This window comes from Sus scrofa, chromosome 9 (assembly GCF_054392235.1).
Source record: "Sus scrofa isolate SSC_HxYL_T2T_F1_AM1 chromosome 9, Sscrofa_HxYL_maternal_Yorkshire_Landrace_v2.0, whole genome shotgun sequence".
NCBI lineage: Eukaryota > Metazoa > Chordata > Mammalia > Artiodactyla > Suidae > Sus > Sus scrofa.
In genome coordinates this window covers 78,853,175-78,876,801 of record NC_139391.1, presented here as the reverse complement: position 1 = coordinate 78,876,801, position 23,627 = coordinate 78,853,175, and the positions used below count along the sequence as shown (strand labels likewise).

Sequence of the window (23,627 nt, the reverse complement as noted above, 5' to 3'; positions counted from 1 at the left end):
TAGGACATTTTAAAACAACAGTAGTGAAATTTTGAGGAAGATTATTCTGAGTTGAAGAACTTTAAGATCTGTATACATGATGGATGTCCACATTTTTTACTTACAGCAAGACCAGGAAGACCTTGCAATCCGTTGTGTCCCTTCAAGCCAGGAAGACCTCTGGGCCCCTTATCACCAGGCTCTCCCTTCTCACCTCGAATACCTTGTGGGCCCTATAAAGAAAGAGAAAGAAATAAATTTACCTCTAAAAAAAGATATTCACTTCTACACAAATATTGTTAAATCTATTTACAAAGATAATTTAAGATATACAAAGGTCTAAAAGCCATGTGGATGCTACTCTCATCTATTCCCTTAACCTGCTTTAGTTGAGCTGTCTATAAAGTGGCTAATCTTTGTGATTATTTAATACAAATAATAAGAGATTTGACACAGATTTGATTAAAAGCTATTTGTAGCAATTCTCAGCATGGACTAATTTTTTTTTTTTAAATAGAAAGTCTAGTCTATGTATTATTTTCTTAATGGATAGTCTGGACTCATCCTCCCTAAATGCTGATTTGTACAGAAATCTTCCCCGTGTACATACACTAGGACCTCTTGGACCAACAGCACCAGCAGGACCAACAGAACCAGCAGGACCCTGTGAATTGGAAAAGAAAAACACAACTTATTGGCCAAGCCCAAGATCCTCCCTCCACAGTTCCCAAGTGTGGGGAGGTCACAGATAAAGCTTGTTGAGGATGACAGCATTAAGAGACTGGTATCTACAAACTTACAGGTTCACCACGGTTTCCATGTTTGCCAGCGGGACCCACAGCACCTTGAGGACCAGGTGCTCCTGCAGCACCAGCAGGACCAGGATTACCAGGGTAACCACGCTCGCCCTACCAAAGACAAAATAAAGCTTAGCATCAATCTGGCCTATGTTTTAGTCCCTTTTAAGTTAGAGAAAAAAATGAAGAGGTGTACTGACCTTGTGTCCAGCTTGACCATCTCGGCCTGGGGGACCATCGCTTCCAGGGTTGCCCTGTGAAGACACCACACCAATTAAGGCACTTAGGGAGGCTCTAGCCCACTGGCCCCCACAGTTCAGCTAACTGCCTTCATTATTCCCAGCGCCTAATAAACTCCTTTTAGGCTTTCCAAAAATAGGAATTTGCCAACTGAGATTTTTTTAGAGGTATCTTTAATGTTTTGGTCAACTTAAAAAGTGCTATTTAAGGACTCATTCCTCAACTCAAGTTATTTTTCATATTTTCAATTCGAGGAGTGGTTAGCACATGTAGATAATATGGAGAAACAGACCATCTTGTTCTGAAACTTGGAACAAGGGAACCTCAGCTCAGGATACAAAGTTGCACACAATGAAGTACTGCTAGGTTTTATTTTACAAACCAGATGTTGGACTCACATCACGACCAGCTTCACCAGGAGCACCATTGACACCAGGATTACCCACAGCACCAGGGGGACCACGGGCCCCAGGTGGGCCTGCAATGCCGAGAGGGCCAGGTTCACCCTAGAGAGGCAGAGAAGACAAACATTCCTCTCATTGGATTGAGTGCCACTTTCATTCTCCCAAAACAGTCCTAGCCAGGGGATTCTGGTTTTCGAAGGGAAGTTGAAAGTGAATGGGCCAGAGAACAGTAAGAAGTGTCATTTGTGTCATCCTTGCCCTCTTCCTACACACTTTAGATGGACAGCTTTATGTCATTTTGTAATGTTGCTCTGTACAAGGTGAGCCTAGTTTCATCTGATATACCAAATAAAATGAATTCATAAAGTTGCGAGAGTTTATGGAGATTAGATGATTCTAAGTTGCTGTCACATATTAGGTTTAATGGAATGATTCAGAACTTCCAGAGTTTCATTCTTCCTACAGGATAAATGATGCCAGCATTTCATACTGCAGAGGAGTAAATGCAATTAGGGCTTATATCATTCTTAAGCATGTAAAAAGAACAAAAATCATTCTGCATAATGTTAAGCTGTGTCTTTACAGCATGTGTCTAAGTAAGGTGGTATTAAAGCTTCTTAGATAAGTGACATGTGATCTGTATAAAGAAAATGCCATGAATAAAAAATCTTAAGTGGAGTTATTCAGTGAGCAATCTGTCACAGCTGAAGTGGCAGCTTTTAAAATCTTTTGTTATGTTAATGAGAATAAGAATGGTGTCAAACACTCACCACTGATCCAGCAACACCTGGTAGACCACGTTCACCTCTAGAGCCAGGGAGACCCAGAAAACCAGGAGCACCAAGAATACCTTGAGGACCTGGGGTACCAGGAGGTCCCTGAATAAGAATAAAAATACTGAGTATTACTGGTGAGACCCTAGGAGGTAACACAGATTGGCTTGGGGATTCTGAGAATGAGTTTATCTTTAGTTTAGGAAGGCTAATGTTCTCCTAGGACATATCATTGTATACATGATATACAATGAGTTTACATCTGGGTATATGTATTTCTTTGTGTCTCGTTCCTCCTTGAGACCACTGGAGCAACATTTAGAAACATGTGGTTGGGATTAATGAAGCCAAATTGGAATGAGGGAATAGAATTTTTATAGGATTTATGCTGGGAAGCAAATTTTGACCTGGGCCTCTAACTGAACCAGATCTAGTAAAGCCACACATCAGAGTAACAATAATACTGGACAATGCATGTTTGAAAAATTGGTAGCTTACTGAGATTGATTAATTTATAGTAGGATGACCACAGCAATGGGATTCTGTTCTAATCCCAGTACCAGTGAAGTATCCTCAACAGTTTAAAGGGTTGTATTGATAAAACAGTGAGTTCCCTCACTTATTGTCATCACCATCTACTGCCTTCTGAGCATCTGTGAAAGCCATGACACCTAAATATTTGTTGGACAGATTTCCTGGCCAAACTGAGCTCTACTTTGGAGCCTGCAGTACTCATCAATATATGCCACTTGAAGATTTTTTTATAAGGGCTTTATTCTAATTCAGTACAAGGTAATAAGAAGGAGGAGTTTGAAATCACTTACAGCAGTACCAGGCTCTCCAGAGGGACCTTTCTCACCAGCAAAGCCAGGGGGGCCAGATGCACCTGTTTCTCCAGTTCGACCAACTGGACCTTGGTCACCACGAGGCCCACGAAGTCCTTCTTTCCCAGCAGGACCAGGGGGTCCAGGGGGCCCAGAGATACCCTATAAACAAATGTACAAGGTTATTTACTTTCTGTTAATCATCGCTGACCTGGAAGAGGGCAGCTGAGATTTTAAATATTAAGATGCAAACAATTTGAAGCAACAAAATAATATCTTAGTCATTTTGGAAAATGTTTAGATTTATAAGCAATCTTTCTTGTAGAAAGAAATAACTTTTATCTTTCTTCTCCTGAGACTGTAATAAAGTGAAAAACTTTGGCAGAGGCTATGACAAATGTCTGTGGAGAAAAGCAATGCTGTGCCACTGGTCACCTGGCATACTGGAGTCAGAGCTATGTTGAGTTCTAACTAAGAGTTAGCTGTAAATGAATGGGACTTTGGCTTTTGGAGGACTCTGCTTGTTCCTTTTTGAAGAAAGTCAATACAGGCATTTTGTTCATAATTGAGGAATCGCATATGCTCTCAACTAGGCTTAATTAAATGCCTACAGGGAATGAAGATTTTTCTGTTATGAACCTGTGAAAGGATCCCAAGAAATCAACATCTTTGCTATTTTTTCCCCTGAAACCTTAACCGGAAGACTTAATCCTTGGTAATTAATTAAATTCTCTTGAGTCCTGACAGGAGAGTCTGAATCAGAATTAAATTAGAGGCCAAACCACCTTTAAATTCAGGAACAATTATACTTTAACAATGGAGGCAAAATGTTGGCCATAAAGGGTAATTAGATATAAAAATATCTGATATGTGACTAAAACTATTCTGTTTTTTATTTTTTAGAAAGAAACCATGCCCCTAAAAAGGGATGAAGGGACTTGTATTCTTATGAATAAAAGCCTCCTGACTGATATTATAAAATATAATTTGTGATGATTTTGCCTTAATAGTTCAGAAAAACTGATTTTATATTAGGAAAGTAAGAGCAAAATATTAACAGCATATGTTTCATAAAGAGTTTCTCACCAGTTTCTTACTAGAGGCCAGGTCTTTTGGCTAGAGTAAGTAAATGAACACCTTTTTCTGAAGTGGTTTACTTACAGAAGGTCCAGGAGGACCAATCCGTCCAGCAGCACCAGGGAAACCAGTAGCACCCTAAGAACCAAGCACATTAAAATTCCACAGTCAGCACCAACTTCAGGAATTTGGGTAAGAAGGAAATTTCCCCTTTGGCAGATCCTCAGTACACATGACCAAGGATGGACTAAAGAGTAGGTAGTGACAGTTTCAGATAGGGTATTATATAACCAGGACCCCAAAGACCCTCCATCTCTACTGACCATCATGCCTTCAGGTGCAATGTTCACATTTTGCATTAGGGCTCTGATGGTTCTTTTTTAAATGCTAACATATTACTTGATAGTTGTAAAAGCAATGAGATAATACACTATACTATTAATATATACTTATATATATACTAATATATGAGATTATATATATACTAATATATGAGATTATATATATAAATGTATATATATAAATATATATATGTTATTAATTAAACACCTGGCTAGGTGCTAAGAGAATGGAAACTGAATAAGTAATTTGTTTATGGGAGAAGGTACAACAAAAGACCAAGATTAACTGCTGTTCAGTGAGAGAAGGAAAGAGTCAGAGGGTTCATTCCTGGGGAACTTTGGGTCTTTAGGGAATCAGTGTGACAGCACTGAACACCAAGGGAAAGGAAGTGATCAGGCAGAAGAAGGGGGCATCAACAAAAGGATAAAATGTGCCACAGAAATATTTTACCTGTTTCATAGTTAAAGCTGGGGTTAACTTTGGTTATTACTACCTCAAGTGAAGTGCAGTGTACAGTGCACTGAGTTCCAGCTGGGATTAAGTTAACATTCCATGAACCTGACCTTAACTTCAATATAAAAATTTCTCTAAACAGAGTTAGCTTGAATCTCAAGTCTCTCATTATAATCCAAATTACCAAAATTTTCTAAACTTTCAAGGTATCCATAATAGATGTGAAAGAAAAATGATCAGAATCCATTTTAAGTACTCACAGGGGGGCCGCCATCACCACGACTGCCAGCAGGACCAGGAGGACCATTTGGACCCTAAATGGAAACAAAAAAGAGAGAGTCATATCACAAGACAATCTTTATAATTGTTACTCTTTTCCCATGTTTATTAGAAGCATATCTAGAAATTTAAAATAATTATTTGCATTAAATAAATGTCCTTACTTCAATATTACCACCTTTATGGGGTTATCAAAAAAGTGAGATAATGCTTATGAAACTTTTATAATGTGTAAAGTGGTATGCAAATGTTAGCTCTTATTTTAAAAATCATCCTTTCTGGTATGTTCCCTGATGTATGGTAGGCACTTGATTGATTCATGTTGAGTTATAAGATTTCATAGATTATTGCACAGGCTGTGTCGACCACCAGTGAATTCAACTTACAGCTGGGCCAGCAGCTCCAACAGGGCCTGTGGGACCAACAGGACCATTTTCACCTTTGGGCCCTTTGGTTCCTCTCTCTCCTTTAGCACCAGGTTGACCGGCAGCACCCTGTTAGAAAGGAAGAGTTATAGTTCAGGTACTCCAACTCTCTCTACTTGCTAATTTGGGATGTTTTCAGATTAACCTTCATTACATGATACTTACAGCAGGACCAGCAAATCCATTGGGGCCAGCAGGACCAACCTCACCACGTTCACCCTAGGTAGGAGAAGGTATTAAAAAAATGTCTTCGAAATCTTGGATTCATCAATGTATAAAAGTTCTAAGTGTCCAAAATGACCCAGATTTCTACTTACAGGACTACCACGAGGACCAGCAGGGCCAGCAGGGCCAGCAGGGCCAGCTTCACCCTATCAGGGCACAAAAAAATGAGTTTGTTAATATGCCTCACATAGATACTCAAAGAGAGATGAGGAAGAGGAAACAGAGGTAGACAGTGGGCTCTTGTCAGAGTTTGTGACTATATCCAGAAGGATAGCTAATTCACATCTCACAGAGTAAAATGAAATGGATTCTTACTCTGTGTAATACTGTATTCATTTTGGAGGTTGAAGGGGTATTGGTCATACAATTGCAAAAACATTATAAATCAGTGCCCACAATACCAGGAGGAGGATATTTTATTTTTTAGGTGGATATGAGGCTGATCTATTTGTTGCTATCTGTGCAATACAATAAGTTTTATTTTATTTTATTTTATTTTTTAATTTTCCCACTGTACAGCAAGGGGGTCAGGTTATCCTTACATGTATACATTACAATTACATTTTTTCCCCCAGCCTTTCTTCTGTTGCAACATGAGTATCTAGACAAAGTTCTCAATGCTATTCAGCAGGACAATAAGTTTTATTTTAAGTGAGCTGTTCGATGTGAAATGGGCGCACTGTATTTTATTGATTTTTTTTCTTTTACAGTTGAAGGCTTTAAGAAGGCTCAGTGCATTAGAATATTGTTAATGGGCAACCCCAAAAGATTTTAAAACAAATGATAGGAATTAAAGTATAGATCAGATGCCTGGCACATGTATAACAAGGGAAAGAGAACTCTAAACGCACAGCATTTGTTTCCTGATGCCCCATCTAACAGATAGGTTTTTAAATAAGTGGGCTTTATACCAAGCCATAAAAATGAGTTGCTGGGGTTCTTTGGGGCTAGAGCAACAGGAAATTTTAGATACTGCTATGGGCTCAGAGAGCTGCAACTCAGTGAAAATGTATGCTTACCCGGTCCCCATTGGCTCCAGCAGGACCAGGGGCACCTACAGCACCAGGAGCACCCTAGTACCAAAAAGAAAACATCTCGTTAATATCACTCCCCCTCATACCATTAGAAGTGACCCCTGCCATTTCCCCTTGCTATGCTTATAAAGTGTTTGAACACTTTTACTGGGAACTCTAGGTGGACATCAAGAAAGCCTTTGATGCGTTTCAGTTCTAATTATCAACTATTAGAAGCCACTCTAAGGAGGAAAGTACCCTAATGGCGAGGGTTATGGAAGTGACTAAGTCATAGGCAGGTTAGGAACTGGGGAGATCTCAACTCTATGCTCTTGTAAGATTCCCAGGAGAGCAGCAAATGACTAGCCTTGTTTAGAAGTGTTAGGACTGTGTGATTCAGAGAAAGGACTATTGAGAATGTGCCACAGAAATTTATCAGCACTGAAGGAGAGGTGAGAAAAACCAAAGTAGCTTATGGCCTGGAAGAGCCATGATGCCAACACTCTAGGCAGTATTATTATACCTTTATGTGATTTTTGTTGGCATCTCCATGGCATTAAGAGTTCATCTTTTGGACTGCTCTTTGAGTGATAAATTCTTAGGGTATACATTTGAGTACATATGACCTTGTTGGAGGTCCTGGCTTCCTAAAATGTTAGAATTACTTTTTTTTTTTTTCTAAAGCCCTGTAGTAACTTAAAACAATCATTTAACATTCTATTAAACCTAGAGGTTTTGGACTATAGTTTTACGTGGTATAGTTAACACTAAGGAATGTAAAAAATTCAGGCTGTGATTTTTCAAGGGGATAAGTCCTGTTGAATTTTTCTTTTGGAACATTGATATTATTAGTCATAGATCCAGAAAGTACTGGAATACTCTTTTACTAAACTTGACTCCTTCTTTTGTCAGTTTGATTTTGGAAAGCTTCTCAACTCAAATTGAATGAAATGAAAACAAAACAAAACAAACAACAAAACCCAATCTAAGTGAAAACAGTTCTACTCACACGAGCACCATCTCTGCCAGGGCTACCAACGTCACCTCTGAGACCAGTTTCACCCTGAAAGTATAAAGCAAGAACACCTTTTTGTTTTCTGACAAAATTTCTGAGTCAAAATTAATCTGAAGTGTTTTTTTTACAGAAGATGCTGTAATACCTTTATTTATTTAAGATTTTTAGTAATGTTTTGATTCCCTACCATTCTATAAAACGTTGAATGAAGGTAAAAAAGGGAAATATAATTCAGGGCTCTTTCCAGATTAATATTCTTTTCTAATTTCCATACACCCTCCTGAAGCATAATCAAGCAAGGTACAAATTCATGTGGACAGAATTATAAGGCAACATCACAATGGGCTTCAGTGCCTGATCACTCTTACGGCATAACTAATGCAGCAGCACGGTTGACAGCTGTTCAATATAGCTTCTTCCCATTAATTAGGGCAGGCTGAGGCATTATTGTTAGTGGCATTAAAATGAGCCTCATGTATTACTCAACACCATCTGTTTGCGTGAAATTCCATGGTAGCAAGGAATTCTGCCAGATTAGTGAGTTTAGAAATGTGTAGGTGCTAGGTGGCAGAGGGAAATGTGTATAGATAGATATCAGAATGCTACCAGACCACCTGCCAAGAATTGTAAAAAACTAGTTAACCTCGTGCAGCCTTCGTTACTAGGGTTCATCAACAGTATGCATTAAGGTCGCGCACTGAGAGGATACCTTTTCTCCCTTGCCTCCAGGTATGCCAGCAGCACCCCTCTCTCCTGGGAGTCCACTAGGACCAGATGGACCAGCAGTGCCTGGAGCACCAAGCACACCAGGTTCGCCCTTGAATCAAACACATGTGAAATCAATTATTTCAGTGGTAAAAGAAGAAAATGAAGAGTAAAACTCTTGAAGAATTCCAATTTAAACAGTTAATAGATACCATTCTTGCCTGCTTAGAGACACAAAGGAAGCCTGCTGAAAGGAGGGAGAATACAACTGAGGAAGATGCTATTAATGACAGGGTGACTAAAGAGAAGAGGTAGTGGGAGTGGGTGGCTGTGATTTTTCTATAACCTGCTCCCAGTCCTCTTCAGGAAGGCAGGCGTGGAAAAGAAGAGGGTAGGACAATGGGAGGCAGAGTGAAAAATGTTTGCCCACAAACATTTTTCAAGGTTAGGTCAGGAAATATGGAAAGAGACCTCATCAATTGGAGAGATGTTTACATTTTAATCTTTTTAAGTGTTGGGGCTGTAGCTTCCATTTTTCTATAAAGCTTTTTTACAATTCTGTACAAAACCTGTTGACTAGCTTCTGCGATAAAACCCTTTGAAAGTACTTTCTCACAGAACTAACGTTTCCTTTCTTACTTCCTCTCTCCCTCTTATCTTTTTTTTTTCCAATATCCTTCCATATACCAAAATAGCTTTTTACAGCTAATCTTTACACTTTTTTCCTTAAAGGTAAGAATTAGAAGTAAGATAAATTGCCTTTCTTTCTTGTGGTTGAAGTAATCAGTTTTTTTTGAAATGTACAATTCCATCTATTTTAAGATATAAACCACAGATTCTATTTTGAAACAAGTTCTCAGGCTTATGTTTTAAGAATGAATGTACTTTCCAGTTAATTTTTATCATCATAAACTCTCTTATTATTGTATCACTTTTTGAAATTTTACTCTTTATAGAGGATTTGGGGAAGGTAAAAGTTCATTCTCTAAAAATAGTGTCCAAATAAGTATGTTGTTTCTATCTAGATTAAGACAAATTATAAAATTGACAGAACATTGTAAATCAGCTATAATAAAAAATTTTAAAAAGATAAAAGTATAAATAATGTGATGAGAAAAGAGTGAAAACCCATACTAATTCATTTATGTATGTAGAACACTGGGGTTTTGCTTCTTTTGGAATGATTCAGGTCTGTTGGAATCAGACTGTAATTTACTGAGATGGGAATAATCACAGAACTGGAAATAAATAAAACAAAAATCTAAGAAACAACTCATTTGCTAGTGTAAAGGATTTACTTATTCTAGAATATACTGGGCTAAACCAGCAATATATAACATAAAATTTTACCTTGTTGCCATCAGGCCCCGGGGGTCCAGAAGGACCTCGGCTTCCAATAGGACCAGCAGGACCAGCAGCACCACTTTCACCTGGGGGACCACGCTCCCCCTGTGAAAAAGGGATTAGAAGAAGTGTTGCACTGTTCATCACTTTTAGACATACTATTTTTCACGAGTTCACACTTGTTTAGCTTTTGAATCCTGGTTCTGACATTTATTAGAAAATTATAATTATTTTCCCTTAACTTTTTACTAGTAAAATGAAGGGAAGAGATGAGATAATCTCTAAAGTATCATTCAGCTCTAATGTTCTATGGCTACAACTCCAAAATTTGTTGCTTCTAGAGTATAATATTCAATTTTTGGAATTCATTTCCTTTTTTTGGTCTTTTTGTGATGGATGCCAGTTAGGCATAGTATTCAAAAGGAAAAACTGCATTATTTTAGGTGACTAGCAATGCCAGGTATAAATAAGATTAGATATTCTCATGTGTATGCTGTCTTTTTACAATTGCATGCAACAGTGATGTCTCAGTATAATATAGTTAATAGAGAAAAAAAATATATATGAAAATGTGTGTTTATATATATATATGTCTATCTATCTAAATATCTCCCAATTTGCATTAAATATCACTATGCATTCTATGGTCCAGAATATTTAACATGGAAGTCCGTATTGCAGCTTTTTCAAAGGCCCTTCTTACAACTTGGTTCTATGGTACCATGGTTCTATGATACTAAATTTGTTTGGGCATCCTAGATACTTGGTGATTAGCCACATAACAGGATACTTTAGAGGCCAGCTAATCATTCCAGTTATTCTAATAGCTAAAGACAAACTACACCAATTTATTTAATTTTTAAAATGTAAGTACACTCATGACTTCAGCTTTTAGACTTTGAACACCAACATACACTGCAGAAATTGAAATTATAATTTACTGAGATGGAAATCACACACTTTAAATCTTAGTAAGATATTTCTTTTCCTTAGCTCAGGTCGAGCCACTGTCATAAATATATCATGCTTGTCTGTAAAAACCACTGGATATAATACATATATTAGTTTATTTATGTTTCTTATAACTGTGTGGTTTTTGAATAAGAAATATGATCAATTAAATAAAAGTCTATTGTCAATTTAGAAATTGAATATTCTCTGCAGAGTATGTTTCACTACAGTAAAGTGTCAAGAATTTGTTATTAAGAGGTCATCAATAGTTTTCAGGAGAAAGCTCTATTTGTTTTAAAAACATCACCAGAAGTTTATGAAAGTTAAACAACACTTACTCTTGGACCAGCAGGACCAGGGAGACCAAATTCACCAGGGATACCCTAGGCAAAACACAAGAATAAATAAAGTGTAAAGGTTATTATGTATGTTCTCTAAACCTACTTATGTTTATGATATTTAGAAAAGTTTTGAAAGAGTGAAATAAAACCAGATAGGCTCTACCTACATGAGTGTATAAATACACAAGCTTCTAAGAACAAGAGAACTTTCAGAGGTGTATGAAAAGATATAAAAAGTGAGAATTCCACTGATATTAAAGATAGATCTATCCTAGAACCTAGAATCAGAAATTTAAATTTTCTCTTTATTTAGTTTATTGGACAAAAGACTATCTCCTTTGATAATATGATAAATAATGAACAATATCAGACATTGCCTATTTTTAGTTATATAACAGACTGCCTTCTTAATAGAAATGATCATATTCTGCACATTACCTAGTTAATTGTATACCCTAGTGTATCTCCTTTATTACTGACCAGCTGTCTCCTTAATGTGCCCCACTGTTGACAAAGGAGAGCAGGCCACAGAATGTAACTGAATTGAAGCACATTCATCACAATTACAGATAAAATGACTCAGAACTCATGCCCTGATTGTGAATAGCAGTGTCATGTCTGAATGCCAAGAAAAACATTAGAAGCAATTTTTCAGGGTCTAGTTTGATAGAAAATCAGTGCATTTACTTTTTCACTATGGAGAGGGAAATAATTTGTATTTTAGCATTACCAAGAACAAAACAAAAAGTAAGGCTATTAAATGGAATGGTCATGATATATTTTACTTCCATAATGTGATGTTTCATTCAGTCCTTAAGACAAAGTAATTTGAATGAAAATGAGTAACTTGGCTCATTCTCTCCATCAGTACCAGCATATGTAGAACACTATCATTAACATATGAAATATGAAGTTTCCTTTTGCATATTATAATTGCACTGCAGTAGAGTGTTAAACAGAGAGGAAATCTTAAGTTTAGAAGAATTTACTATCACTTGTTTTACTCACCCTTTCTCCTGGTTTGCCAACTTCACCAGCTGTACCTGCGGGGCCAGGGAGACCCTATTGAAAAAAAAAAAATACAAACCTCAATCTTTATGGCTGTATTTGGGGGATTTCCTAATAATTTGTTTTTGGGTCTCTATCTAATAGGAACATGATCACTAACTAGTGGGTGTTACTAAAGAATTACAGAAAAGTTTGCTTTAGTTCTAAAATCATGTTTTGTGTGGTGGGGAAGAGTGTGTAGTGATTTACAGATGGATAGTCTGTGTGTTTTCACTGACTTACCTGGAAGCCTGGAGGACCAGCGGGACCTTGTTCACCTTTTCCACCTTGAACACCCTGAAGGTGATAAGAGAGATAACATAAATTAGAGATACATGTCACCATTGCTGTCTAGCTACATAACTTTTGGACTGGAAAAAAAAAAAAAAAAAGACAGTCATTTTTGTGGGACTAGATTCATTTTAGGGCAGAAAAAAACAAGAGTAGGAGAAATACCCACCTGTGGTCCAGGAGGTCCCTGAGCACCATTGTTTCCATCAGGACCTGGGGCACCCTAAAATGTTTAACAGAAAAAGCTCAGGGTTAACTGTGAGTCAGATAATTTAAGATGCCCCCAAAGCCTCCCTCATGTGTTACTTCCTCAAAACAAAGCTTGTCATCTTAGCATGAATTAAACTAATTGTGGGTCCCCAGCCAAGGCCCAGATATGACCTACTACATTTGATAAGGCTCATGGAACTCCACGGATGAAGGGCAATTTATTAAGGTCAAAGAATGCTACTAGTATATTATAGCCTTTTAATCACAAAATGAATCAAGTAAAAACCAAATGCAGTCATAAATATTTTTGATTTAGTATATATTCTGATTTGTTATAGCTTACTACCTTATAAGTGTGGTTAAAAAAAAGACACTTTATGATGGTAAAAGGACCCTTGGGAATGCCATCTTAGAAAGAAAGTGATGGAATAATATCAGATGGCCTCAAAAGATGTGTATCCTACGTGAATACTCCTTGGATAGACCCACACAGAAGTTAATACCTACCCGAGCACCAGCCAGACCAGCATGACCTTTTTCACCATTTTTGCCAGGATCACCCTATAATAAACATTTAAAAATACATTTAATTTCAAATTAACCATGACAATTTAAAAATGTTAACTTCTTGCCTTTTTTTTTTTTTTTTTTTTTTTTTAGATTCCTAGTCCTTTAATTCCTTAATCTAAGGCATGATCCATCATCATTCAGCTCCATGAACAATAGAGTACACCTGTGTCTGCAGGAGCATATAACTCAGGATGTGGATTTTCAGCAGGGGTATAATGATACACTGGGAGTCCACTTTTAATGTGGTAAGTGGCTTGCAGTTTCACTGTGTTGAAAGGAATCCCCATGAGTTAGAGTAGACTGAGGCTGGAGAGAAATAATAGAGTTTTGGTGAACTGTTGCAAGAAAGTGCTGAGGGAGAGGAGGTTATAGTGATTCTTACAGTGGGGCCTTTGGGTCCAGGGAATCCAATGTTGCCAGGCTCTCCTCTTGCTCCAGCTGGGCCAATTGGTCCAGGCCTGCCATCAATACCAGGGAGGCCCTGAAACCAGAGTTCATTTAGAATTTATTCAGCATCAAAAGGATCTCATGGCCTCAAGCGTGCGATGTTGCCATGGGATGAAACAATCATTTTCTGAGTTCATAGATCTTCCTGTATAAAGTGTCAAAAATCATGTCCTTTTCTAAATAGGATGTCGGCACACACACAGCCAAGTCAATCTCATGTGTACAATTCTCTCTTTCTCCTCTCTTTTCATACCCTTGTCACCCTCTTCAGTTTTCCCTGCCATATTTTTCTTTTTCCTTTTCTCTTTTTACTCTTGTGTTCCTCTGGAGTCTGTAATCACAATGCATTACTTTGTGTTCTCACATTTCTATGTAGCTGACACTTACTTTCAGTGTGTTCACATGTAAATAAACTATGGAGTAGACTTGATACGGATGCAATTTGTCTTTGAAAATATAATGGAAAATGAGCAACTCTTACCGCAGGACCTTCTTTACCAGCTGGACCAACATTTCCAGGGGATCCAGGGAAACCCTGTAAAACAAATGAGGACACTTTCATATTGGCCACTGTAACACATATGTTCAAAGCTCCAATTAATTGAAATCTCACAAAAGCACTTTTCCCCCACTTTTTGTTTGGTTGCCTAGGGAAGATCATTAGGAGTATTAGTCACTAGTTGGGAAATATGAAAAGAGCTCTGAAATCTTTCTTCTTTATATTTTTATGCCTTTCTTTTTATTAGTGCAACTCATCCACTTAAAGATATCTCAAGAAACTTGAGCAAGATACTATGTGGGAAAAATGTATATGTTATTTACCTTATAATACAAAAACAAATACTTTCAGTAAGCAATTTTCAAAGTATATTTTTTTGTTGTTAGATTTGGTATCTTTATTACTTGTTTATGATACAATTACAGTTAATACTCATCCGTAAGAGATAACAGAGGCAAAAAATTACTCTATTGCTATGGGTTAGAGTGTCTACAGATCTAAAGGTCATTTCTCCATAGCTAGTGTGATGCTGAATACATTATGGCACTTTGTGATTGCTGGAAAAATGATTCACTTATGAATCTAATAAACTGATAATGTATAGTCCTAATATGTTTCACGAACACCTTATATAAAACTCCCAAATTCAGATAAAAGATTCATGCTGATAGAAGAACCACCCTAATTTGGATATATTAAAATAAATCTGTTCTTCCCAAAACCTCATAGCCATTGTATCAAGTAATAGGGAATTTATGAACTAACCAAATTTGTCAAAGTAGCTACTGGGCTTTGATAAAGTTAAATTAAAAAGGGAACTGTCAGCATGTCTAACAATTAACTTTTGATTTTTTAATTTCTGTCTTTAAATATTAATCATCTCTTTAAAAAAGGAAACAGTGCTGGGTGTGTCTTGTTCAGAATCAGTATGAAACTTACTCGGGGTCCCATAAGGCCAGGCTCTCCAGGGCGACCAGAATCTCCATTGGGACCTCGAACACCAGCAGGGCCAGTTGGACCACGACTACCAGGAGGGCCCTATTAAAAAGAAGGGAGAGGGAGGTTACTAAAGCCAATTACATACCTGACATACCAACCACCAGAAGCATCAAGTTCCTTCCCAGGAAATGACTAATGGTCAACTTACCATGACACCAGCTCTGCCATCAGCTCCAGGGAGACCACGAGAACCAGGATTTCCCTGTAAGAAAGTACATGAAACAGAAGAGAATTGGAGAAAATTCTTGAATCAGGTGGAGCAGAATTTATTGAAATATGGCATGCATGCAGGAAATCTTGATTCCCTTAAGGAGGAGATACAATTACAAGCGAAGCCGAAATACTTCATCCAACCCGAAAGGAATGTGTAGAGAAAACATTCTGCAAAAGTAGGTCAACATTGTTTCCAGACCGATTTTTATAACATATCATATTAAGAGTCAGTGATTTAATAAAGCAGATGGAAAGCAGATGCTTTCTTCGTCTAGAAAATGCACTCAGTGATTCTGACCAATTCCCAGGGAAGGGGTACCTCTTGTGTGTCTGGGTGTTAAGAGCATTTGGAACCTACCCTCAGCCCAGGAGGTCCTGGGGGGCCAGCAGATCCAACTTCTCCATTGGGGCCTCTCTTTCCTTCTTCACCACTGGGACCAGGAGGACCTTGGGGCCCAGCAGCACCCTATTTAATGAAGGAAAAAATAAAAAGGAGGGAGAGGAAAAATAAAATTTGGTTTCATACCCATCTAGACAAAGAATAATAACTTAAAAAAGTAGAAATATTACTTTTTGAATTGAAAAACTAGTAACTCCATGAAACTGTCATTATATAACTACTTACAGGCTCGCCCTTGTTGCCGCTCTCTCCTTTGGAACCAGCTGGACCAGGCTCACCCTAGGGTCCAATACAAAACAGTGGTTAAATCACATTTGTCACAACTCTCTGGCAGACAAATATCAGGGACTACTTATGGATCAATTAAAGAGAGCTCTAGGTCTTTAAGAAATATGCTCAGTTCATATTTAAATGACTACAGAGGAACAGTCTTGAAAGGACAAGACTGATATAGGAATGGGCCTCACTGACCTTTGGGAAATGTTCTAGGATAGCAGGGAGGGTGTATCTGTGTATTAGAGAGTATACATACATGTGCATGAACTTATAGAAGAAATACAAACTAAAAATGCTAAGGAAGAAATAAGGATGATAAAACGACAAGAGGAAGTCTAGATGGGGATGGAGTGATGACAGCGCTCATATTTTGGGATGATAAAAGCATCAGTCATGACCACTTACAACAAGACCTCTGGCACCAGTAGCACCAGCAGCACCAGCAGGGCCAGGAATACCTCGAGGCCCAGGGAGGCCAGGAGCCCCAGCAACACCAGGCAGGCCCTGGGGAAGAAATGCAGCATGCGTCCATCATGAGGCAACTGGCAGGAGGGACATCATTCATTAAAATACCTTTAAAACCACAGCAGCACATTTTAGCCAAATACTCACAGCAGCACCCTTAGCACCAGGAAGGCCGTTGGCTCCAGGGTTGCCCTATGAAGAAAAGGAAGGGAGAAAAATACAAATTCATAGGAGTATTTCTATTCTTCTTCATTCTTTTTTCTTTCCTTCCACTCAATGAGATGAGTAATGACAATGGCTACTTACAGGAGGTCCAACAGGGCCAGAAACACCTGGAAGACCCACTTCACCACGGGGACCCGCAGGACCTGCAGGACCAGGGTTACCAACAGGTCCAAGTTCACCCTAAAAGAGGGAATGACACTGAGGCATTAGCAAATAACAAAACAGCATATCTTTTTTTTTTTAATTTTATTGAAATATAGTTGACTTACAATATAGTTAATTTCAGGTGTACCAGCGAATTAAATCAGTTATAAGCACATCTCTGTTTTAAGGTAACCAAGTTTTATGAGATTTCTTCAGAATTGTAATAATTTCCCTCATTTGGTCCGGAACCACAAGATTTGGGTTTGCATTCCTATATTCCTGGCCTGGTTCTCAGAGACTCTGGTTCTCAGCTTGTCAGTCCCAACTAGTTTTGGGAGTATATCCCCGAGGGGTCTCACAGAATCAATTTCTATGTTGCCATCTATATCTTTGTTCATAGTGCTCAGGTTCAGAAGTTGGGAGTGAGAAACCTGGTCATTCTACATCCATTTGAAGGAGGGACTAATTAAGCAGCCTATTCTATAATTACCTATCTGCGAACACAGTCTCTATCTTTCACATGATAATAAAAAGTTTATCAAGATAATGACAGTGGTCACCAGTGTTTTTACCTTGGGGCCAGGAGCACCTGGGAAGCCTGGAGGGCCAGCAGACCCAATGGGACCCTGAAATCAAAGTAGAAGGAGGTAAGAAATTTCCTCCCACTATTAACAACATAACAACAACAGAAGATTGAGTGCTTAAGAGTGGCTTAATCTTAATGTTGGCAAAGAGAAAACTGACAGCTAGTTTCTTGTCACTGGTATCTTATCAAAGGGAAGACATTCTAGGTCTCTAAGATGAGGTAGATTTTACTTTGTATATCAATACATGCCTCAGGGATAGTAGTTTTTATAACTTGAACCTTCAGATGACCTCACAGAACATTTGGTAAGGTGTCTAAAATGGTATTATTTCATAGGTAATTAATAAAGAAGATTTCTCCCATCCCACACTCTCAACCCCGTCCAGATTCTTCAGTGTCAAAACTTACAGCAGGACCCACAGGACCCACACTTCCATCATTTCCACGGGCACCCTTTGAAGAAAATAAAGAAAAAAAGTCAAGTAGGAAGTTAAATGGCACATATTAGAAAATTCTGAAAAAGTATAAAAATGAACAAAAGTAGAAGCACTCACAGCTGGGCCAGGAGCACCGACACGTCCTCTCTCACCAGGAAGCCCGCGAGCTCCCTAGAAGCAGAAATATTTCCAATGAAATCCAGAATGCTAATTTAAGAAAAAGTTACAGGCATCATTTGCTTTGTCCAATTTCCAACATGTGCAAGAATCCACTGAAAATAAATAGATCTTGTTCTAATTCCAACTAAAAGGTAATGGATTTCAATTAAGTATGCAGAAGGCTATTAGAAAAATATCAAAGAATACAATGCCAAGGGAAATGGTAATTAGCAAAAACATTAAAGAAGTTCCAGCTTGCAAAGAGTGTACACATTCTGATTTACAATAAAGTAATCAATACTTACTGTTTGACCTGGAGTTCCATTTTCGCCGGGGGCACCAGGTTCGCCCTATATGGAAACGAAAGATTGAGTTTTTGTTCATTATCTATATTGATTTTTTTATGATAATTTTTATCCAGTTACTTTAGTTTCAACCATTTATGTATTTTGTAACATTTCTTACATAGACTGTTTCTCCATTATGCTAGTCATGTAAATTTTTAAAAATTATAGAAAAATTATAAAATGTGGGTTTTTGTTGAGATAATACCAAATATCACAGTACTAGGGAGTGGTTGAGGGTTATTTACCCTTTCCTCAATTTTCCCCATAGATTTTGGATATCATTTAGACTAGACTTATATATTAGGAATGATATCATAGAAAGAAATGCCAGAGGATAATCTGCTTTCAACATAACCATAACAATTTACCCTCTTTAAAGTTATTTTGAACACTCGATATTTTCATTTTCATAAAATATGTGTAAAATTTAAAGCTTCATAATATTTTATAGAACTGTCATTTATTTGCTATCTTTATTCTTGTCTTGAGTAAAAACCATTCTGGTGATGGTGGAGGACAGTGGAGGTGGTAATATAATACAATGGCACATGAAAAAGAACTTTCCTTCAAGGTAATCTAATTCAGATATAGAAAAAAACTGGGAGGCCATTAGACTCTTCATTTCTAGGATTTTATCTGAAGTGTATTCTCTATGAATAAGCATTAGAGTGGGAGAAAGGATTTCTAGCCTGTGCCCTTCTAAGGACTGGAGGTGTGACTTTAGGCAAGTCACTTGCTCTCTCTAAGCCTCAGTTTCCTTCATCTGCAAAATGAGAGAGTCTCCAAAGCTCCTTGCAGCTCTTAACATTTTATGATGCTGTGATTAGTAGTCTGAGCTATTATATTAGGCTCTAGGGAGAATGAGTTTGACCTTATCCATTTGTGTGGCAGCTGGAAAGTTAGAACAGATTCTCCACATTCATGTTCATTTCTGGTCCCGCTAGTATTCGTTACTCATTAATTTGTAATTACGTTGGTATTCACTTTAATATCACATTATCTCCTTAATAGGAGAGAGAACATTTTAGAGTTGAAAACGCTGTCAGAGAAGAGCCCAGCCAAGAGATAACACACTTCTGAGACTTTAATTACCTAATTAAAATTTTTTTGAGTGTGCACAGATAAATCACAGGAAAGAGGTTGAAAAGTGTATTGTGACATGAATGTACCTATCTAATTAGTGCATGGCAAAGGAGAATTTACAGTTTAAAATAATATAGTGTTCTAATATATGATTATATGTTTATTTACTTTTATTTTGGTGGCAGAGATTGACTGAAATTATAGAAGGAAAGGAAATGGAAGAAGAAGCTATTGACATTTTTATCTCAATTGTTTGATGGATATTGAATTAAAGAAATATTATTAATAATTGGCCTTTTGTTATAGAATCCCATAGGCCTCACATTAAGGGAATTAAAGTGTTGAAGAGGAAATAAGATACTCTTCAGATTATGAGTAGCCTTCAGTAAAAATATACTTTCTGATGGTGATGGCGAATCATAATCAATTGTTTTTAAAAAAATGCTTTTGATTTAATATTTACCTTCACACCTGGAGCACCGGGCTGTCCCTTCAATCCATCCAGACCGTTGTGACCCTGAAAGGCAAGTCCTTATTATTAAAATGCTATTCCATTACAGTGCTTGGTCAACTCAAACATCTTCTGTCTTTGCAGTTACTATCCCCTGGGTGAATCTTGTGACTGCTTCAGTAGAATGGAGCCCTAAGTGCCCCAGCGCTGGGCAAACTCCCTCTGTTGCCCTACCTAGGTAAGTTGCTAAACCTCCCTGAACTTGAAAGGGAAGGATGAAGATGCTCTCTCACAGTCTTTCCATCTTTAATAATTCTACAATCTTCCGAGGGCTTTAAATACCTCTTAAGTTATACCAATTTTATACAATTTTCTCTGTAGGGATCCTTGTTTCTTGGAAACCATGAACAGACTCAAAAAACAAAAAACAGAAAACAAAAAAAAAAACCGAAAACCAACCAAAAACAAAAAAACAGACTACACCCTGCTTTACTTTCCAGCCATTTTACTCATTAACTCACTTTCTATTTAGTCAAATTCCAGGAATTTACTAAAACTAATCAACATGTTCTCTCCTGTGGGTAAGGAATGTGCTCACCCTAATGCCCTTGAAGCCAGGAAGTCCAGGAGTTCCAGGGAAACCACGAGCACCCTTAAAAAGAAACACAGAAGAAGTCAAATAATGCTTTTGTCCTAAATAAAAAGACAATGAGCTCTTCCCTCTAAAGTGTTTCTCCTCATCACAGTCCAAGCTTGGAATCAAAGACTAGTATGTGTTTAAGCACCGAGCCCCAAATAAGTGGCTCTAATTTGATAATTAATACTATGGTATTTGTAGAACACACAGTTTAGTTGTTTACAGTATGCTTGCTGTCATTAATATTATAGTATTTGCATTAATAAAAACTGTAGGCATTCTTTTAAAAATAATTTTTAAAAATTTTTATTAAAATATGGTTGATTTATAATGTTGAGTTAATTTCTGCTCTACAGCAAAGTGATTCAGTTAAAACTATATGCATTCTTAACTAGGCTCCTTTATTTGGCAGATGCCTTCAACAAATGTTCTAAGTGTGCAGATGTCTGTGTTGCCACTTAGACTGATTCTAGTTTTAGCAGCTATCCTGTATATGAGATACCTCTGATCTTTGGACTATGTACTGTTGTAAAGTATCTCACCTGTGGTCCAACAACTCCTCTCTCACCAGGTCGTCCGGGTTTTCCAGGGTGACCCTAAAACATGAAACCATCACAGGATGAATGTTTTCTTGGTAAAGCCTCAAATGAAAGTAGAGGCATCTTGGTTTTTACAATGGCGGGAAACGTATCATAAAAACGTGGATCCAAATATATATTTAATTAACAATTATATTTCCTTATATACAAGAAAATTATTTCATTACAGTGATATTTTCCATATGGGGAGAATTATGTCAGGCATATTCAGCTTTTGGCAGAATACTTAATTTGAATATAGAAATTCCCATTTGAGGCAAGAGTATTTAAATGGCATTTGGAAATGCTTAAGAGTAAATACTCACATCCTCACCAGCCTTGCCAGGAGGGCCAGGTGGACCACGAGCACCAGCAGGACCCTAGGAAAATGAGAGACCCCTCATTGTGTTAATACTCTGTTAATAAACTTCTTGAAAAAATATTTATTAGAAAGGGAGAAATGTACTCACAGTCTGACCAGGTTCGCCAGGCTCACCAGCAGGTCCTTGGAAACCTTGAGGGCCCTAAAAGAGAACCGTATGTCACACTTCAAGCTTTTCTTTAATTCTTCGTCTTTTTACATAAGAGAGATTACAAATTTTGGTACTTACAGGGGCTCCAACTGCCCCAGGAGGGCCCCTAGGTCCCATCAAACCCTGTAAAGAGGACAGATATAGTTAGCACTGACAAGTTGGCATGACCTAGGATTGGGATAGACAGGATTTGCTTAGTGGTGCCATAGACATTTTGTGATGGACGAATGAACAGAATTGTCCTGGTTTAATTTCATAGTTTTTGTTCCTCCCAAGGAAGCAGTTAAGGACCCAAATTTCCTCCACTGTTTCTCTACCTTTTCTTTCACCTTTTCTCCTAATTCAAATCAGAACTCATTTGGATGAGTTGGGCACAAGTTCCTTAAAGATATACACTGTTGGGCATATTGAAGTTGCTGTAATGCAATGAAATAGTCTTTGAGCGGTATGGGATATACAACTGCTGTCCATACAGCAGACAGAGCATCTCCATGTGGATTCGCTTGATCACATATCATCTCTTCATATCATACTTAGTTAAGAAATTGATACTTTTATTGCCACAAGGGGCATAAATAAAAAAGGATCAAAAGTCTTTCTTAATGATTAAAGGGAGGGCTGTTATAACCTTATAGTTCCTTTAAGGGCTATTGGTGACTGATAAAAATGTCAAACAAAAGTGGATGTAGCGAGGGGTGAAGGAAAAATAAAATATTGAAACATCCTACTGGAAGAATCTATTATATGCTACTATTATTGAAGATATGGCTCAAATGACAGCAATTATTCTCCCCTTTGTTCTTCATTCTGTAGCTCACAGAGTAAAACAGAGTGTTTCTAATTGGGGAGCTAAATACATGTTCTTGAGTCCTCTTTGCAATAACTAGTGCCTGTGCAAACTCTTCTGTAGGGGCCATTCCTCTAACGGTGCAAATGTTGCACAGACAAGTCTTGGGTAATTTGTTCATGACACATCAACCATGGGGACTCTGCAGTCTGCCCCATTGTGTTAATGCCTAAAATGAAATAATGTGGATTTTATTAAAAAGCACATCATCCTAATTACAAGAATTATTTATTTGGTTTTATAAATTACTTACATGTTAGAAGAAACTGTCACTTTTCCATCAAAATAATATTTTAGGTATACATTAAAAATAATTTTCCTTGACATCATGAATTTTAATTATATTTATTCATTTTTCCATGTATTTGCAACAATTTCATTTACATAAAAGGTAGTTTATTTTGTGGAGGCTGTGAGACAGATGATGATTACTCATTAATTCAGAGACGAACCCTGTGGGGTTTTATAGTTATTGATTTTCCAACATGGAAAATTATTTTAATGCTTTATTGCTGCCTGTCTGTCCTATTTGTGAAACACATATCTGTTGATTACATATGTCTGTGAATGTGTGTGGATATGCAAGCTTAAATTATATTTCACTGATATTTAAAAGTAAAACATTCAGCTTTATGCTCCCCAGAGAGATGTTCCAAAGTCAGGGAAATCTGAAATCCATATTAATTTTCCAGGCTTATGTGCCTTTTTTGTTTTTTATTAATGCTTTACTTTTTTTTTTCTTTTTAGCTTCTTCTTGAGATATAGGTGCTGCTTTAAAACTGACTAATGTCCAGTGTTAGCTGAAATGGCTAATTTCAAATATCCAATATAAACAAAAGAAGATCTCTACTTCTTCATTGAAGATATGAATGTTTAAAATTACCATGCAAAATAAGGAAATTGGAAATCATCAATTAAAGGCATATTACTTCTCAAGTGAAAGTTCTAATTTACAGAAAATATTGTCTTGTCCTTACAGTGTATTAGCTTATTGCG

At 37.4% G+C, this 23,627-nt stretch overlaps 1 protein-coding gene across 2 annotated transcripts in view; it reads right to left on the bottom strand.

The window, feature by feature from the left end:
• The window catches only part of COL1A2 (collagen type I alpha 2 chain), a 35,919-nt gene that overhangs the window by 4,445 nt on the left and 7,847 nt on the right, over nt 1-23,627 (bottom strand). For both annotated transcript variants that reach the window (XM_084974428.1, NM_001243655.1), the window contains 40 exon segments: nt 21,863-21,907; nt 21,722-21,775; nt 21,578-21,631; nt 21,216-21,269; nt 20,635-20,688; nt 20,049-20,102; nt 18,461-18,505; nt 18,114-18,167; nt 17,968-18,012; nt 17,546-17,599; nt 16,911-17,009; nt 16,752-16,796; nt 16,545-16,643; nt 16,089-16,142; nt 15,822-15,929; nt 15,399-15,452; nt 15,191-15,289; nt 14,234-14,287; nt 13,688-13,786; nt 13,243-13,296; nt 12,695-12,748; nt 12,478-12,531; nt 12,196-12,249; nt 11,185-11,229; nt 9,902-10,000; nt 8,556-8,663; nt 7,841-7,894; nt 6,838-6,891; nt 5,911-5,964; nt 5,759-5,812; nt 5,555-5,662; nt 5,150-5,203; nt 4,179-4,232; nt 3,018-3,179; nt 2,191-2,298; nt 1,415-1,522; nt 977-1,030; nt 780-887; nt 590-643; nt 105-212 (listed from right to left, as the gene is read on the bottom strand). In XM_084974428.1, the coding sequence (XP_084830554.1) occupies nt 105-212; nt 590-643; nt 780-887; nt 977-1,030; nt 1,415-1,522; nt 2,191-2,298; nt 3,018-3,179; nt 4,179-4,232; nt 5,150-5,203; nt 5,555-5,662; nt 5,759-5,812; nt 5,911-5,964; nt 6,838-6,891; nt 7,841-7,894; nt 8,556-8,663; nt 9,902-10,000; nt 11,185-11,229; nt 12,196-12,249; nt 12,478-12,531; nt 12,695-12,748; nt 13,243-13,296; nt 13,688-13,786; nt 14,234-14,287; nt 15,191-15,289; nt 15,399-15,452; nt 15,822-15,929; nt 16,089-16,142; nt 16,545-16,643; nt 16,752-16,796; nt 16,911-17,009; nt 17,546-17,599; nt 17,968-18,012; nt 18,114-18,167; nt 18,461-18,505; nt 20,049-20,102; nt 20,635-20,688; nt 21,216-21,269; nt 21,578-21,631; nt 21,722-21,775; nt 21,863-21,907 (2,826 nt within the window).